The sequence below is a fragment of the Rhineura floridana genome, chromosome 12, assembly GCF_030035675.1.
Source record: "Rhineura floridana isolate rRhiFlo1 chromosome 12, rRhiFlo1.hap2, whole genome shotgun sequence".
In the NCBI taxonomy this organism is placed as follows: domain Eukaryota; kingdom Metazoa; phylum Chordata; class Lepidosauria; order Squamata; family Rhineuridae; genus Rhineura; species Rhineura floridana.
The window spans coordinates 28507155-28525464 of record NC_084491.1 but is presented as its reverse complement, the minus strand read 5'-3'; the positions used below and the strand labels follow the sequence as shown (position 1 = coordinate 28525464).

General features: G+C 40.7%; 2 protein-coding genes across 5 annotated transcripts in view; both read left to right on the top strand.

Moving 5' to 3' along the window:
* Positions 1–260: 260 nt before the first annotated feature.
* The window catches only part of LOC133368434 (nucleoplasmin-like), an 81872-nt gene continuing 63822 nt past the window's right edge, over positions 261–18310 (top strand). The window contains exon 1 of the mRNA XM_061592680.1: positions 261–265. The gene's annotated coding sequence lies outside the window, so the exon portion shown is untranslated. The remainder of the gene's footprint in view (positions 266–18310) is intronic.
* Positions 1603–17154, top strand: CHEK1 (checkpoint kinase 1). 4 transcript variants are annotated; one of them, XM_061593087.1, is made up of 13 exons: positions 1603–1908; positions 4790–4874; positions 5142–5365; positions 7757–7821; positions 7917–7986; positions 8432–8620; positions 10076–10180; positions 10487–10582; positions 11725–11818; positions 12606–12783; positions 13053–13184; positions 13998–14099; positions 15744–17154. In XM_061593087.1, exons 1-13 carry the CDS (start codon positions 1740–1742, stop codon positions 15837–15839), a joined length of 1605 nt encoding a protein of 534 aa, XP_061449071.1. In that variant the 5' UTR covers positions 1603–1739; the 3' UTR covers positions 15840–17154. The 4 variants fall into 4 exon arrangements, with proteins under 4 accessions (XP_061449071.1, XP_061449073.1, XP_061449074.1 ...); XM_061593089.1 differs by having other exon boundaries at positions 1825–1915; XM_061593090.1 differs by having other exon boundaries at positions 1849–1938.

The window sequence follows — 18310 nt, the reverse complement described above, 5'->3', positions numbered from 1 at the left end:
GTACATTTTCACAGTGAGCTAAGCACTCCAGCTAATGAGCAAAACACTTTAGCTACACATTTTGGACTGCAATTCTTTCTATGTCTTAGAGATACCAGGATTTTCAGCACAGTTATCAATTGTTTTGAATACAAGTAGCTCCAAACAAACCAGCACAGCCGGGGAAGACAGCTACAAGAAGAAAAAGGGTTCTGTTTGGCTACTAAAATGATTACATGTTAAACTATTAAAATGTTATAAACCTTTATAAACTTTTATAGCTTTATAAAAGAATATATTTTGCTTATTGTTTGTATATAATAATTTCCCCATCAATGGCTCCCCCAAAGGATCCTGGGAAGTGTAGTTTGTTGAAGGGTGCTGAGAGTTGTTAGGAGACTCCTGTTTTCTGCCAAGAGCTACAGTTCTCAGAGTGGTTTAACAGTCTACAACTCTCAGCACCAGGGCTGTGGAGTCGGTACGCCAAACCTTTGACTCCGACTCCTCTATTTTTCTACTGTCTGACTCCGACTCCACCCAAAATTGCTTCCAACTCCACAGCCCTGGAAAGGGCTGTAAATGTCTTTTTAAATTAGAAGTTCTCATAGCATTTTTATCACTGCCTGAACATGCACTGATCTTGGCATCACAGCATTTGTCTTCATCTGGGTCCTGTGTCATACACTGACACACACAATGTTTTCCATCTTGAGTTATGGTGAAATGCTCAGCTGACTTCATGGGAAGCTTCTTTGACATTTTGAATTTATATTTTTAAAAAATTGTCAATCAAAATTTATTTTGAAGCCAGAGTCGGAGTTGGTACATTTCTACCGACTGCAACTCCACCCAACATTGCTTCCGACTCCACAGCCCTCCTCAGCACCATTCAGAAACTATACTTCCCAGGATTCTTTGGGGGAAGCCATGATTGTGGAATAGTGGAATAAATGTATCTTGTGAATGTGGCCCTAGAATGCACCATATTGGCTACTCACAGTATACTTTTTCCTTCATGAAGACCCATATATATATACAGCATTTGTCCACACAAACACTTGTACATGCCTAGAGACACACTGAACACAGGTACAAACTAACGTGAACAAGTCTCTAGTCTAGAATGAGTGTGTGTATGTATGGGCAACGCCCTCCTATGGCCCTTGTGCTTTGCTTAGATGCAGGGAGCGCCAGGACTGTTGTGTAGTTCAGCATTTCCCATCCCTGGCCATACAATCTTTGATAGTCCACAAACGCCAATGCCCTAATAAATTTGGCACAGTGCGATCCCCAGCAAGTGTACTCAGAAGCAAATCTCACTGGTTATGTGTGCAAAGGACGGTAGTCTCACAGAGAAACCCTAACCATGCCTACTCAGAAGCAAGTCCTATTGAAGTCAATGGCACTTTCTCCCAAGCAAGGTAGAACTGCAGCCACAAGACTAGCCATTGCTAGTCCTACACAGAGTAAAACCACTGAAATCAATGGCCGTGTGTAACTCTTGAGTAGAACTGGCACTGGCTGATACAACACCCCCCTCCGTTTCTGAAAGTGCTGCTGCGAGAGGCTTGGTGGCTCCTGCAACAGGCTTAACGCGGCGGAAAGGAGGCAAAAGCAATCCAGCCGAAGTGGAGCCGTATGTTGTATGCCCGTGCAAGGAGGAAGGCGAAGGGTGTTGAGACAGCGCCCCTCTAGCCTGGTGCTCGCCAGCCTTCTTGCTCTTTTTGAGGTGGTTGCTCCCCTCGTTCACGGGCGCCATTATGCTGCCTTACAGCCGAAGCAGGAGGCGGAGCCGGAATCCGCTTCTCGCTTTCTCCCCGCCTCATGCCCCGGCTTCTCTTCCACTCTCTGCCCGGCTCCTGCTTTCGTCGCTGTTCGGCGGGAAGCGCCGTTTGCTGAGGAGCCAGGGAGCCGGGCGCCGCTGGGCGGGTGAGAAGTGAGCGCGTATTTTCTCTCTGTGTACGTGTGTTTTAGAGGGCTCAAATGGAGAGAGCCATAGCTTTGGGTGTCGCTTCCTCCCCGCTCCTTCCCTCCCGGGGGTCCCTTTCCCCCTGAGGGTTTGCCGCCTTCCTTTCCTCGAGGGAAGGGAAGAGATATTTCTGTATAGTGTAGTCTGCCTTCCCCCACCCCCATGGGAGACATTTATTTATTTATTTACTTACTTACTTTCATGGATATCCCACTTTTCCTCCAAGGCGCTCAAGGTGGCGTACATGGTTCTTCCTCTCCCCCCCCCTTGTATCTTCACAGCAATCTTGTGAGGTAGGTTAGGCTGAGAGACGGTCACCGGCCCAAGGTCAACCCCCGTGAGCTTCGCAGCTGAGTCCTTTTTAAATTATTACTCAAATTGTACAAAGATTACAAAACAAGTCATATTATTAAAAACAGCAGCAGCACCCCAGAGCAATACAGCGCATGCAGGCCGTAACCATCAGTGAGGTGCTTGCGTCCTAATTCTTAAACTTCTTTCTGATGGGTAGGCAACAACATATGTGGCTTTTCAGATGATAGTACCTTCCCACTAAGAGACAGTGGGGGATGGTTGAGGGAGACAAGATGCCTTGGGGGTGAGAAGGTGGAAGAGTTCTGGTTAGGCATGAAATTCTGTTTATTGATTGAAGTTAAGAATTATGGATGGATGTTTTGATTTTTAATCGTGGTTGCTTTTATGAATGTTAGTAATGTCTATTGTAATGGCTGATAGTTTATTTCTGTAATGAACAGACTGAGAGTTTTGCAAAAGTGATACTCAGTTAAGCTATACTCGGTGTTCACTATTTGGCGTACAAAGCCCTATGCAGCTTGGGATCAGGATACCTGAATGATCGTCCTACCTCTTATATGTCACTGCGCTCTGCAGCTGAGGGCCCCCTGCAGATACCGTCTTATCAGGAGGTCCGTTCCGCACAACATAGGAAGCGGACCTTTAGTGTAGTGGTACCTACCCTGTGGAATTCCCTCTGCTTAAATATTAGACAGGCACCTTCTCTGTTATCTTTTTGGCAACTACTGAAGACCTTCCTCTTTAAACAAGCCTTTTAAGTGGAGACCTTATCCCAGTCTGTGTCTGTTTTGCAATTGCTGTTTAAGATGTTTTTAAAACTGTTTTATTAAAGATGCTTAGTTTTAATATGTTTAAAGTCTTTTGTTTTTCAGATATTTTAAGAGTGCTTTTAGTGTTTTTGTTTGTTGTCCCGAGCTCCTTCTGGAAGGACAGGATATAAATTTAATGATGATGATGATGCAAGTGGAACCCACAACATTTTTTGGCCCTTCAGAGTCCTCTTTCCCCCCATCCCAGTTTTTTTGTAGTTCTGCAAACCGTAGGCTTTCCTGATGCTGTTGATATCTCCCTTGTGATAAGGATCATCTCTTGGACAATGATTTTGCTAATAGTGCAGGATGAGTGGATTTTTTTTGGGGGGGGGAGCTGGGTTTCCAATCCACCTCCCCCCTCATTCCTAGCAAAGCTCCTTTCCCTCTGAGAGTGACTTTGTTGCATTCAGCCAGTGTAGCATTTCTTCATCTTTGCACTTGCAAGTCTGGAGAAAGCCTCACCTGTTGAATTACTACCTGTTAAACAGTTGTTAAAAGTCTGTATATGGGGGGATACAATCGTGTATTATAGATAAGGCTGTGAATGTTGTTTTGCGGTGAGTCTTTTCCTTTAGTGGTGGTAGCCTCACCCATTTTTTAAAAAGTGAAAAGCAAGCTGTGTTGCACATAACTCTTAATATATAGGAAGAATTCTGTGTAACTTGAAAGTTTATCTGAATTAAATAAGTGGTCCTAAAAAAGTTAAATCATTTTGTCCTACTTATCTAATTTTGTGGAACCAGCAGTGTCTACAGTGGGCGTTGCATTTCCACATCTCTTTTAATAATTGCTTGACAGGAATAATTCAGCAAGTGAGGCTTTCTATAGACTTGCAAGCTCAGTGATGAAAGTAAATGCTGCACCAGCTGAATTGTACCCACTCCAGGTAAAGAAGCTGTGTTAGGAAGGGGTGTGGGATGGGAAACCCTGCTTCCTTTTTAAAAGACAAAATAATCCATCCTATATTTTCTTAATTCCCATCAGCTCCATCCAGCATGGCTAATGGTCAAGGATGATGGGAGCTCAAGTCCAACATCTGGAGAGCCACAGTTTCCTCTTCCTTGAGGAATATGGTTTGACAACTTGAAAAATATTTCTGAAAGATTTTGCCACAACTTAAGGTTAATTTCTTGCCTGTGGCCTGAAAATAACTTGAATTCAGTTGTGGCAAAGATACAGTAGAAGATAAATGCACTTGGGAGTGTGTCACAATTAAAATCCCATGTACATGGTTAGCTTCTGACTGAAGTCCTAATAAAATGGCTCAGGTTTGTTGTGGTTTTTCTAGGCAGATATATGAAGACAAGCTTTTACTGTCTGTTTTATGCATGCTTACTCAAGTAAGTCCCATTATTTCGATGTAAGTGTGTGTAGCATTGAATTTTTAGTGTTCTGCAGTGAGAAATCTATCCTGTGCACTTTGGTGTTAATTTAGAAATAAATGACATATGGCTATCTGCATAGGAAGCTGTCTTATACTGAATCAGTCTATCTAGCTCAGTACTGTCTATATTAACTGGCAGTGGATCTCTAGGTTTTTGGATGCGGTTCTCTCCTAACCCCACCTGGAGATGCTGGGCATTGAACCTGGGATGTTCTGCGTGCAAAACAGATTCTCTGTCATTGAGCTACAGCCTTTCTTCTACCTTGTATCTCAACATCCAAGTGTTTGTTGTTCTTGACTTGTCTAATTCCTCATGCATTTGATCTATAGAGTTTGTGCTGTTTGTCAACATGGCAGTTCCTTTTGTGGAGGATTGGGACTTAGTACAGACCCTTGGAGAAGGTGCTTACGGAGAGTAAGTATGAGCAGCTTAGGCAACAACACACAACAAATAGCTAGTGGAAATAAATCAGTGCTTTCAAAACAAGAGTGAACTGTAAACTGAAGTTGCTGTTGCATTTTTCTATTGGGAATTGTTAGTTTCATGGGAGTTTTAGTTTGGGTTGTGGAATTTGAAAAAGGGTGTACTGTGGTTGGTGAGCAAAGACTAAATACATTACTTTACTAATAATTTTCAGGGAAGAAAGCCTACCTGTAACCCTGCTTTCCATCTTCTTTTTAGAGTTCAGCTGGCTGTGAACAGGCGCACTGAAGAAGCGGTTGCAGTAAAAATGGTTGACATGAAACGTGCTATAGAGTGCCCAGAACAGATTAAGAAGGAGATCTGCATTAACAAAATGTTAAATCACGAGAATATTGTGAAGTTCTATGGACATCGGCGAGAAGGCACTATTCAGTATCTCTTCCTAGAGTACTGCAGTGGGGGAGAACTCTTTGACCGAATAGGTACAGAAGATTTTGTGGGATATGAAGATAGATCACAGGGTGGGCTTAGTGGTGAGGATGTTATCTAAGGATCAAACTAAAATCAAGTTATGCTTAATTGTACCAAGACTTTTAGCTAATCCCCATAGCCATGGGAAAGGGGAATTTTCAGGAGGGAGGGTCACCTCTGGGGAGGGGGATAACCCTCCTGTCTGTGTGCATCAGACTCCCTGCCATGGACATAATTTAAAAAAAGAAGAGCATTAAGGGTAATATTCAGCTTGACCCTTAGTAATGTGGAAGCTTGTATTTTAATACCTCTGCAGTTCTAATATCTACTGCCTCTTGAATTGCATTGGTGCACCAAGTTCTGACTGCAAAGGCGTGGAGAGAAGCATTATCAACTGCTGCCCCACAGTTGCAGAGCTCATTTGCCTTGCAAAACCTGAGCTTTTTCACTAAGAATTGCATTGCTTATGATTTGGGATTTTTGTATGTGTGTCTTTAGATTTCAGCCCCATAGCTTTAAGTACAGGATAGCAGAGAACAGGATTGGGGAACCTGTGGCTCTCCAGACATCGTTGGACCCTATAACTCCTGTTAGCCCCAACCAGTGTGGCCAGTGGTCAGGGATTAATGGGAACTGTAGTCCAGCAACATCTGAAGGTTCTTCAGCTCTGGGATGGAAATTATGTGCACTCAGTTCTCTGTAGTTTTCCTAAGATCTTGGGCACACTGTACCTTAGTTGTGTTCTGTGTTGTTATAGCTGAACCATGCTGTGTCTCTGGAGTATTTCGTGCATAAATGTTCATAGTAAATATTGTAAAAGGTTTGGGTATTACAATACATTTTGTATAAGATGAATAGTTAGATGATCTCTTCTTTGTTTGATGCTACTCATCTAATATAATTAATGTAAACAATGGGAAGGATTATAAAGCAAAAATTTTGTAAATGAAAGTGCTGAAGGAGTTAAAATATAGGCAGTCCTCCAGAGTAGTGTAGTGACAAATTCAGAAGTACAGGGTCCCTTCATGATAGTTATACCATGCCCCCTCACAGCCATGCTCCCTTCTCACAACCCCTCCTGCTCCATACCCCTCCGTTTCCCCTCACACCCCTTCAACCTTATACCCCCATTTTCTTTCTCTTACCAGCCCCTCGCCCTTCCTGCCCCCACCCCTCCATTTCCCCTGATCCCAATTCTTGTGAATCCTGATTCATGCCATTTTTCTTTCTCTCTCCCAGCCCTCCTGCTACTCCCTAACCCTCCTATTCCTAGTTTCCCCTCACACCTCTCTCTGTTTTACCTCACCTCCATGCCCTTCCCCACTTCTCTCACCCTCTCATAGACCCCTCTAGGGGCCCCCTTCCCTGCATGCCCCTCCTTGGTAGGGGCTGCCACTGCTGCTTTTGCTGCACTCACTGGGATGGAGGGTTGCAGGTGGGCAAGCAGGAAACGAGAGGATGGGAAGAAGGGAGGCTTTAACTTGCACACATACCTCAGAAGGAAGAGGTGTTGCCTCTGGTACCACCACTGCCTGGCACAGTGCCACTCAACAGAGTGAGTGACATGAGATGAGGGGGGCGGGTGCTCACTCATCCTGAGCCCAGTAGCAGCAGTGGCTCTTCCTTCTCCTGAGGTGCGTGTGCAAGCAAAAGCTCCTTCCCACACCTCTTTTCTCACCTTAAAGGCCTACCTGCTGGCAACTCCTGCAGCCCAGTGAGCACAGCCAACAGCAGCGGCAACCACTTCCTGGGCACCCCGAAGGGAAGGGACCCGGCCGAGACCCGCCTCCTGAAAAACTAATGGGACAGCTACCTCCTGAAAAACTAATGGGACAGCTACCTCCTGAAAAACTAATGGGACGGCTACCCCCTGAAACCTGGGGCCAATACATCACTAGTTCTCCATTAAAGCAATTATGGCAACTTGGTTTCAACTATCTGAGTTTCCAAACTGATCTGGGAGTTTGGTGGTGCCATTGAAGCACAAAATTTATGCAATAAGGTAGCCATAGCCTGTAGTCATTCGATGGCTGGTAAATAAAACTATCGGCATTCTGAGGGGAATGCAGTATTAAATTATACACAGTTGGTCAGGGAACAGTTTGGTTACAGCTATACTTTTTGTTGAAACAGCACATTTCAGGGACATTTAAACACATCCAAAGCAAAGCACCTTTAAAATAACCTAAAATCATTTTATGAATTTAAAGAAATCAAATTAAAAAGACATTTGCTTTTATAAATGCTACCGTGAAACATGGTATTCTCTCTACTACCAGTAGTGCCTATAGCCATAACTATTTCAGGGCAAACCATCAAAATGTTCTATTGATAAAAAAAATATTGCTAACATGATGTAAATGTTGCTAGCGTCTTCTTGATGATGTGGTGTCTTCCTGCAGAGCCTGATGTAGGAATGCCTGAACCAGAAGCACAAAAGTTTTTCCACCAGCTTATAGCTGGTGTGGTAAGTTTCTTTATGTTGCTTTTCCAACCTCATTCTTTTTCTTGGAAGAAGATGGAATTAATGCCTTGTATTAATACCTTGTATCATTTTAAAAGGTCTACCTCCACAGTATAGGGGTAACACATCGGGATGTTAAGCCTGAGAATCTGTTGCTAGATGAAAGAGGTAAGAGAGAAACTACCCTGTTCTAATAGTCTAAAATCTGTTGTCCCTAGAAAATAGGAAAAATTCTGATTTTAGATATAATTTGTTTAGTTCAGTCGTCCATTTTCACCAGTGACCTGTCAGCCCACATGTACGATATGAAAGCAACAGTTCTTTGTTGCTTGCCCCTGCCATCCGACACTCACAGGTATATTGCCTCTAGACTTGGAGGTTTCTATTTAGCATTTCATTCAACTGCCATGAGTTGGAGCACTGATAGAAACCTTAACACCCACTTATGTAGACATGACCCATTATTATCAATGGGCTATTTCCAAACAGGAGCATCTGGCTAATAGACTATTTTTGTGAGTTAAATGTTTATGTATTTAGATCAGTGCACTTCAGACAAGATGTTGAAGTAAGACAACACATACATGTTTACCTCCTGCTTCTCTTTGCTTAGATAACCTCAAAATCTCAGACTTCGGGCTAGCAACTGTATTTAAATACAATGGTCGTGAGCGATTGTTGAACAAGATGTGTGGCACACTCCCATATGTCGCCCCAGAGGTCCTGAAAAGAAAAGACTTCCATGCTGAGCCAGTTGATGTTTGGTCATGTGGAATAGTTCTCACTGCTATGTTGGCAGGAGGTAAGAGCTACCCAAGTTTTAGTTTGTTTTATTAACACTAATTTGTTAATATGGCTTTGTCTCATAAAACTAATGCCTGACTGACATTTACACAACAACAGTACAGATCAGCAGTAAACTTTGTTTATTATCTCCTGGGAATTCAGGATCTTTATTTACTTCTAATGCTTATTGTAGTTTATTTATAGTCCCCAGACCTTTAAATGTCATCAAAACAAATATTGGGTTCCATATGAGGGGGGAAAAGAAACTCAAAAACAGAAAAGACCACTTGTTTACATTTTTATTGTTAAAAAATGTAAACAAGTTTAGAAAAAATTATCTGTTAATCATTCTGCAAAAGTTGCTTGTGTATCTTAATTGTTTGGAATACAGACTTTGCAACTGTGACTCAGTTACATAACCAGGAAGGTCACATGCCACTCTAAAGCTAGTGCTGGGAAGGAAACAAAGGATAAATGGGTCTGGTTCTTTTCTGCCTCTAAAAACTGCACAATTGTAGCATAGTTTCTCATTCTTCCCAACTGTACACAATTAACATATGGAGTGCTGTTAAATCTACCTTCCAGTGTAGCTAAGGAAAAAACATAGAAGCAAATTAATTTAAATGCACTCCTGTATTATGGAACAAACAGCCATATTCTGAAGGTTTGCAGCATTATTTAGCACCGAAATACTTTCTGTCTCTATGGTTCCTGATGAGAATCACTGAGAATGTCTCCCCATTCTTATGGTAGAGTTTACCATAAGAAAGCTCCTTCCCTTCAACAGCAGCTCCATTAATCTCATCTGCATCAACTTCCCCATCTCCTTCAATACATCCTATTTTTAAAATATATTTTTAGATTGAAATTAAGCAGGTAGAATAAAAGCACAGCCACCTCTTCAGGTTCAACAACAAAATTTGTATTATTAAAGTAGAGTTGGGGGAGGGGAGATCATTTAAATTACTGCAGTTCTCTTCTAGGATATATTCGGTGCAGAATTTTCATTTATAAAAGAGTTCATTCAGCTATCTCTTTTAAAAAAATGAATGGTTCCTAATTTTAACAGGTTTTAACAGCTACCCTGTCTCAATGGTTGATAGTTTCATATGTTTTAAGTATTGTAAGCAGCCCTGAGCAATGTTTTTCTCCTAGAAGGGTGGAGGGTATAAATGTTTTAATAAATAAAATAAAATATTAAACAAATGGATCTGCAATAATTTTTAGGAGGCCTCTTTCTTTGCCATACTGCATAATTGGAACATACTGCATAGTAATCATATCACCTGACAGTGTGTGAAATTCTTAGCGAATCTGGGGGAAAAAAAGAAATTATCAGGAACTTTGTTGCTCATAACTTCTGTACTTAACACTGTTTTGCAAATCTGAGATTACAAGGTTGTTATTAATTCAAGTTTTTCTCCAGACCACTGACAAATTTTGTCTAGAAATGTGGCTTCCTTTCTTGCAGAATTGCCATGGGACCAACCTGTTGACACTTGTCAAGAATACTGTGATTGGAAAGAGAAGAAGACCTATCTTTCACCATGGAAGAAGATTGATTCATTGCCACTTGGTACTGAGCTTGATTGGCTGGTTTTATATCTGCTTGGTGGGGAGTGTTGATGGCTTTGCTAAGAAACTGGAGCATTCTTTTACTAAGTACAAATCACATCTTCCAAAGGACATCTAAAATGCCAAAGAACCTGTTCTGTATAAAACTTGTAAGGATTTATTTGATATCTCTGGTGAAACAAATATATTCTCTCAGAGCAGGTTTGAGGGCATGTCGATGAAATTAACAGCCTATTGTCACATAAACCTTCTGGGCAACTTTTAAACTTGTAGACCATACATAACCAGATTCTTTATTTCTTTATAGCTCTACTCCTCAAAATATTAACTGATGACCCAATGTCCCGGCTTACTATTGCAGACCTAAAAAAGGACAGATGGTACACAAAACCTTTAAAGAAAGGTAAATTTCTTTTAAATGCACATTAATTTAGTATATAGCTGCATTTTTAAAAATCTTGTTGACAGCAAGCAGTTTAATGATATCTCTGTTCTGAGGAGTGTTACCTATGCCACTGAAAATTTTAAAAAAGATGCTGATATTTGCAGTTTAGGTAACCCAGCCTATTTTAATCTTCTGAGGATAGCACCAGCCTCCAAGATTTCCTTTTCTTTTTCATTTCCTTGTTGTGTGATCCCATTTAAGTGCTGTCACTACTTAAGCTTCATTCTGCGTTCTTGATACATTCATGTTTGACTTGAGAATAAACACAGGAACATTGGATAGATTTATTCCTGTGTTTTTTCCCATGTGGATGATGTGTGGGAGCACTCATCTAAATGAAAACTATGATGTGGAAAGTAGTTCTCAGTTTTCTTATGCACTTTGGGTTAACAGGTTTATTAGTTCTAAGAGGTTATCAGTCTGAGAATTCTGCAGATAATTTGGCAGTTCTCTCACTTTAATTTGATCACATCATTAATGAAGTTGGCATGGATGGTTTTGAGTATACATCAATGTTTACAAATACAAATGAGATGCGTTTAGCTTCTTTCGGCACCGGAGTGTAGTGGTTATGGGTTGCAGGGGGTCGTAGACCTGTTACTTTTTTGGGAGCAGGGTCTCAGCCAGGTTCCTATGTATGAGCCAACCAGCATGAAAAGGGAGCATGTTAGCCACTGAGAAGAGTCCTTGCCCTTTTGTGCTGATTGGAGCCAATCAGAGTGAGAGGAGGCGAGTCAGCCACCGAGAAGACTCTTCTCAGTGGCTAACACACAGCCTCCCCTTTCATGCTGATTAGCTCCTAGGAATGTCTGTTGTAGTGGAGTGTGGACTCACAAGACAACAGGGAGAGCACGGGAGATTAGGGAAAGTGGAGTAGGGCATGGCTGTTAGGGGATGTGGCATGACTGTCATGAAGGGATCTTGCACTTCTGAATTTGTCACTATTCTGCTGTTTGGCACATAGCACCTTCCCTGTGGGAAGGCTGGAGCCTTTAGCCCAACATAAAAAAGCAGTGTTTTACTTAGAATTTCTTTGTACTTAACAATGAATGACTAAAAATTGGGGTTTTTTAGCACTGAGTATTGGTCTTTCTCTGTAGGCATAAAGCGGCCTCGTGTCTCCTCAGGGGGACTTTCTGATTCTAAGCACATTCGATCAGATATGGACTTCTCTCCAGTGAAAAGTGCACACAGGTGAAAACGTATACAAGTGTGTAGTGCTCAGCTGATATTTTTAGCTTGATGGTAACATTTTTTATTCTTTATCCTGAAGCTGAAGAAGCTCTGTGACACAAGCAGAGCAATCTGTGGCTTCTCTGTACTGTACCATAAGGCTGCTGTACCCAGTTTGGCAGGGTCAGATTTGCCTCCCTTCTTTCCCCTCTTAATGTTATAATGCTGCCCGTCCCTTGACTGGACAGAATAGGAGCAGAACCACTCCTAAGCAGAGGGTGACAGCAGCAGTGGAGATGTTGCATGTGTACCAGTGTGCATATTACAGTGGCATTCCTGTTTAGTGTTTCCTGTTGAAAAGGTTGGTCACCAGGGCCTTGAAGATACAGGTTTTGTATCAGAAAACACTCTTTTTATCCTGCTTTAATGCCAGAGTTGGGCTACACATAAGGCTTTAATGTATTCCTTGATATGCAAATTATTTAAGTACTGGAAAAAAGAGGGTTTTCCATAACATAACAAAACCTCATTCAATCCTTTGTCCAAGTTGTGTGTGTGAAATGCTACAGTCAGGGCTGTTTGTACTTTGTGGATTCTGCAAACATGCAATGCAGAAAACAACTGATGTTTAAATCAAGACAATCAAATAAGTAAGTTCACGACTGAAATTGCCAAGAAGAAGGCCAACTCAGTGGCCAGTTATATGGGCCAACATCTCTAGCAATTAACCCTTTGAAGTAACTAGTAGTAGAAAATGTGTTGTAGTGCATTTTAGTAACGTAACTACACTTTGTTTCCATTGCTGCAGTGAGGAAAAAATGACCTGTTCAAATTCCCAGCCTGAACCGGGCACTGGTCTTTCTTTATGGGATAGCAGTCCAGCCGGCATCGACAAGCTAGTACAAGGGATCAGCTTCTCTCAGCCAGCCTGTCCTGAACACATGCTGCTAAACAGCCAACTACTAGGCACACCAAGTTCTTCCCAGGCAAGATTGTTTAGTGGCTTAACCATTAGGCTGGTGGTAATTTTTATTTTTGAAATTTGTATAGGCACTTGTGTATTTGTTTCACTTCTTAACCAAAAGTCTTTTTTATTTACCCCCCCCTGCACAAAAATTTGGTTCATGCACTTACCGTATTTGTTGTGCATCAACTTGAAACCATAAAACAGTGCAAAGTTTCGATGAAAATTTGACACCCAACTTTCATTTTAGCTGCCAGCTGACTTCTAGTGTGTCTTTTTTTTCTCTTTCAGAACTCGTGGCAGCGCTTAGTGAAGAGAATGACCCGTTTCTTTTTGAAGCTGGATGCTAACCAGTCTTACCATATCCTGAAGGAGGTGTGTGAAAAGATGGGCTACATCTGGAAGAAGGCCTGCACAAACCAGGTATAAATCAAGTTTGTATGTGAGTATTCACACACACAAACACATCCATCCATCCATATGGATACACAATAAATGTGAGTATTCACACACACAAACACATCCATCTATCCATATGGATACACAATAAATGTGTACAGTGGTGAAGGCAGGATTGACAGCAACAAGAGACAGGGCCTCAGTGGCTGCATTGATATTAAGGAACACCTTGCCCCATGAGGCATGGGTGGTTCTCTCTCCGGTAGTCTTTATTGTTGACTGGTAAATACTTTTTTTATTCCTTCAAGCTTTTGTCTGCTAACTTTCTGCTATAAATGTCACAATTTGCCTATGATCTCTCCTTTTGTTGTATTTTTAATGTTATTTTTTTACATTTATGTTTGTTGCTTTATTTTTATTGTGTTTCATTGTAGTTTTCTTGTATTTTCACATTGTGATTTTAAGTTGTTTAAGCTGCCCTAAGTAGAAAGGCCAGATAAAAATAAACAAGATTACATTTCAATTTATGTTTATATATGCATTTATATATACCTATAAAATAAATATATATAATTTGTTTAGCTAGGACACACAGAATATCCTTAAGAGATATTCTCGTTTAATTTAAGGCCTGCTGGGGAAACATTTGGGCGGATGAGCCCTGATTTGGTTGCTAGTGTTCTTTGGAGAAAAATAGCTTTTCAAGTTGATGCATACTTAAAAAGCTCGATTGAAAACGCTATGACTTCTGAGTAAACATGCTTGTAAACTTAAATATGATTGTAAATGTGCATTTTAAAACTTTTCCGGCTGATAAAGCATTTTTTTCCTTGTAAGGTCACCATATCAACTACAGATAGAAGAAACAACAAACTGATTTTCAAGGCAACCCTCTTGGAAATGGATGACAAAATTCTTGTTGACTTCCGCCTTTCTAAGGTATGCCCAATTAACCCACAAATTTAACTCCAAGGAGAAGAAGAATGTTTTGGCATTTATAGTAAAGGTAGCTACATTTTTATGTGGCACAATATAAAGCAAGTACTCAATTTGATGTGGGCATCCTTAGTTTTTAATCCCTGAGAGATTTGCCAATGGGAGACGGGGATTTCATGTGCAGGAAATCCTGAATAGTACCAGTACTCCATGCAGTGATAGATCTTCAGTAGTGCAGAAAGTTTTCACACTACCACTTCCCAGCATGTGAAACTTGTTCTTTTTCAGAATGTTATGTTAAGTCTTTGGAATCAGTTTATTCTACTGGGGTCAGAATTAGGGTTCTACTCTAGCATATTGTATGGAGAGCTAACCTCACACCTCGTTCAGAAGTTGCAGCTAGTGCAAAATGCATCTGGTAGGGTGCTTAGTGGGACACTCAGCTGAACATCAATATTGAGAGATGTATTACATCAATATTGAGAGATGTGCACTGGCTGCCTAGTAGCCATTGAGCCATGTGTTGTTGCTGACATTTGAAGCCTTGAGTAACTTGGGACCACGATACCTAGCAGGCCATCTCCCCTGGCTAGTACAGATCAAGCTGATCTTTAAGATCTTCCAAGGAGACCTTGCTGATTGTGCCATGACCAGTGGATTGTGACTTGGTGGCAGCATAGAAGAGGGCCTTCTCGGTGCTAGCACCCACCCTCTGGAATGCCCTCCCTTGGTGGATGATGTGGAGACCATAATGAACTTTAAATGCCATTTTAAAATTTCTATGTTTATCCAACCATTCGTAGACTCTGGCTCTTGATTCTTTTTGTTTTTGTTCCATACACCGCTCAGTTTTATTTGTGATACACAGTTGCATTTTGTTAGGATATTTTATTGAATATTGTTAGATATTTTATTATATTAAGCAGTATAAACCTTTTTAAATAAATACAACTTGTAATCAACAAATTCCTCAGTTATAGCTTGATCTGATCCTTATTGGGTCTGTGTAGTTACTAGTTTGTTTTTCTGTAGCAAATAGCCTTGCTACCATTTTATCAGCCTTATTTCTCTATTCAAGGTCTTTTTTCCCTTGACATTAGAAACAGCCAAAACTAAGCTTTAACACTGATAGGCAACTTGTGCAATTATGACTGTATCAAAAGCAAAAATTTGTTTGAATATAGAAATATATTCTAGGGTATATCCAATACTCTCCCAGCGCGCATAGGATTGCTCTCAATTTTGGAGGGGACTTTGGTTTATTTTTCAGTATGCATTTATATAATTTCCATATAGGGTAGTGGTAGTGGGGAAGGTGTGGCCCTTTGGATATTGTTGGACTGCAACTCCCATCATCCTTGACCATGCTGACCAGGGTTGATGGGAGTTAGAGCCCAAGACTATCTGGAGGTCTCCGGGTTATCCACCCTTCATTTAGGCAAATCAGTTACCACTTTTTTGTATATGACCACTCCACAAAAACTGTTGCATGCTCTATGGACATCTAAACTCCAGTGTTAACTTTGTGGATTCCTTGCCAAATGTTCATCTGAGCTGTTGCTTCCTTCCCTCTTATATCTATGGACAATACAGCTGATGCATGTACTTCTAACTGCAGATATATAATTCTTTTTTTTTCTTATCTAGGGTGATGGTTTGGAGTTCAAGAGACATTTCCTGAAGATCAAGGGGAAACTAAGCAATGTTGTCAGCACTCAGAAACTATGGCTTCCGGTCACATGATAGCATTGTGGTTGAGAGCAGTTCCATTTTGATTCAGTTGTTTCTGCTAAGGAACAGTTATGCTGCCATACCCTGAACTTCAGACATTTAGTGGAAATCTTTTTTTGGTTTTCAGGTGCTGGGTATTCAAGTTATCTGCATATGATAACAGGCAATAACTTTTGTAAAGGTGCACATTTGCAAAGTTTTGCTGGGGTATCCCTTAATTATGATAATGAGAGTCATGTGTGGCTTAACTTAGTTCACATTCTTGACTTTAATTCTTTTTTGTAGGTCATTCAAGATGCTCATCCAGATAAAGTAGAACAATTGCAAAATAATTCATATTGAAGTTGGGGGAAAGGTGCTACTTTCTAAAATGTAACATGAGATATCGCACCCCTTTGACAGCCTTGTTTTTTTTAGATCTAACCAACAGTTTATTTTATATAAATATGACTGGTGTTATAGAAATTTAGGGTCTAAAATGAGGTCCTTATCAAACAATTTTGTTCAGTTTATGATTTTGTTTCACTACTGTCAAGGACTTCTGAATGAAGCTATATAATTCCTGCATGTTGCTTTAGATTTATGTTCATGCTACCCTAGAGAAAAAATAGAACACAACGGTTATTTTTAACACTGTTGGTTCCCATTTTAATTTTTTTCTATTTTCAAGGCATAATTGTCTCTCTCTCCCCCCCCCCCAAGATCTGATCAGACCTGTTGAGACTCTGAAACAGAAGTATGTGAACCAGATTAGGAACCTGTGGGTCCAACTACATTTGTAGGACCACAACTCCCATCAGCTCCAGCCAGCATGATCAGTAGTCAGGGATAATGGAAGTTGTAGTCCAATAACATCTGGAGGGCCACAAGCTCCTCATCCCTGGTGTAAACAGAGGTGTAATGGATTAATTGTTATTCCAGCTGCACACTTTTCCTTTCTTTGTTCGTTACATATGGCAGATACCTCATTCATTTTCATGCAGCCCAGTCCTATTTTTATTAAAGAGACAGCAACTTTGTTTCAGACTGGTTATACTTAAATGTACCATTGCAGACACACTGCAGGGGTAGCCAACACAGTGCCCACCAGATGTTGTTGGACTGCACTTCTAATCATCCCTGACCATTGGCCACGCTGGCGAGACTGGAGCAGCAACTGGAGGACACTGTAGTTGGGTACTACTGCACTAGATAATAAGACGAGACACAAACCTAATTTCTGACCATACTTCTGACTCGTCATGCTTTCATCTACAAATGTGAAATTTTAAGTGTCTGTAAAGAAAATAAAACAATTTAGAAAATAAAGTATCTCAAATGCAAAGAAAGCAAATGATTGTTAGAGTGTATTTTCTACTTTAGTCACACAAAAGGGAGGATCCTGATAATTCCCTCTTATTGCAAGATCACTTGAAATAAAATTTATTGCAGAGGGAGACATGTTTGGGCAATATAAATGAAGGAAAGCTTCTCTGAGAAACCTGAGAAAATTGTAATGGTTTCACTAACAAGTTCTTGTAGAAATGCATGATTTTATGTACAGTGTGTTTGTGTGGATACTCATATGTATTTACTTAGCTTGTATATAACACACTCAAGTTTGCTAAATTTTTGTTATGACAAGTGCAAGTTTTCAGTGCTTCAGATTAACAGAGCAATCCTATACATGTCAACTTGCACTGTAATTAGATGACATGTTTGGCTGGTATCTCACCCGTGATCTACGTTAGGTGGATCCCAACATGTTTCTTGGTGGGTTTCTCAGCAAGCAATTTTTTTCATTCCTTGGGCTGGCACCACACCATTACTGTGTGCAACATCTTCAACATACAAGGTAGCTTGTTTTCCACCTGCCTTCTTATAGACAAAGAGAAAATCAAACCTGCTTGTGAGGAGCAAGGATTGCCATTGATGTCCAGCAGCTGATATATGGATTACAAAATACACAGAGGGAACACTTATAGAATAATAGGAGGGGCAGATAAAGGAAGAGGATTCTCTGATTAAGGCTTCAGTCCAATACATATCTACTTGGAAGTAAGTTCCACTGAGTTCAACATGTAGGCAAAGCCTTTAGGGTGATAGGTTATTAATGTTTTGTTTTAATGGGGTGGGGAACCTATGGTCCTCCAGATGTTGCTGAACTACAACTCCCATCAGCCCTTGCAAGCATGGGAATTATAGTTCAACATCTGGAGGGCCAAAGGTTCTCCACATCTGGTAAAAGGTTGGGAGAGTGAAAATATTGTATATAAGACAACTAGACAAATAGGGGAGTTTAATCTAAAAGTTGTAAGAGTCAGAGATAAACACATGAAAAACGGTAAGAGAAAAAAGGGCTGGAAGAGTGGAAAGTGGCCACTGCAGCAGGAAGGAGCAAAGATGAAACTGAAAAGGGACCCAGAAGCTGAACCAAAGGATGCAAATTGATAAGGTAGGCTTACAGTCTAAAATAGGTATAGCTATAACATTTTATATTTATT

Excerpts from the sequence above, each read along its gene's own strand:
- CHEK1 (XM_061593087.1), top strand. The coding sequence starts at position 1,740 with ATGCTGCCTTACAGCCGAAGCAGGAGGCGGAGCCGGAATCCGCTTCTC. Across the intron at positions 7,987-8,431 it reads TCTGTTGCTAGATGAAAGAG|ATAACCTCAAAATCTCAGAC; the intron begins GTAAGAGAGAAA and ends CTCTTTGCTTAG. Across the intron at positions 12,784-13,052 it reads GCACACCAAGTTCTTCCCAG|AACTCGTGGCAGCGCTTAGT; the intron begins GCAAGATTGTTT and ends TTTCTCTTTCAG.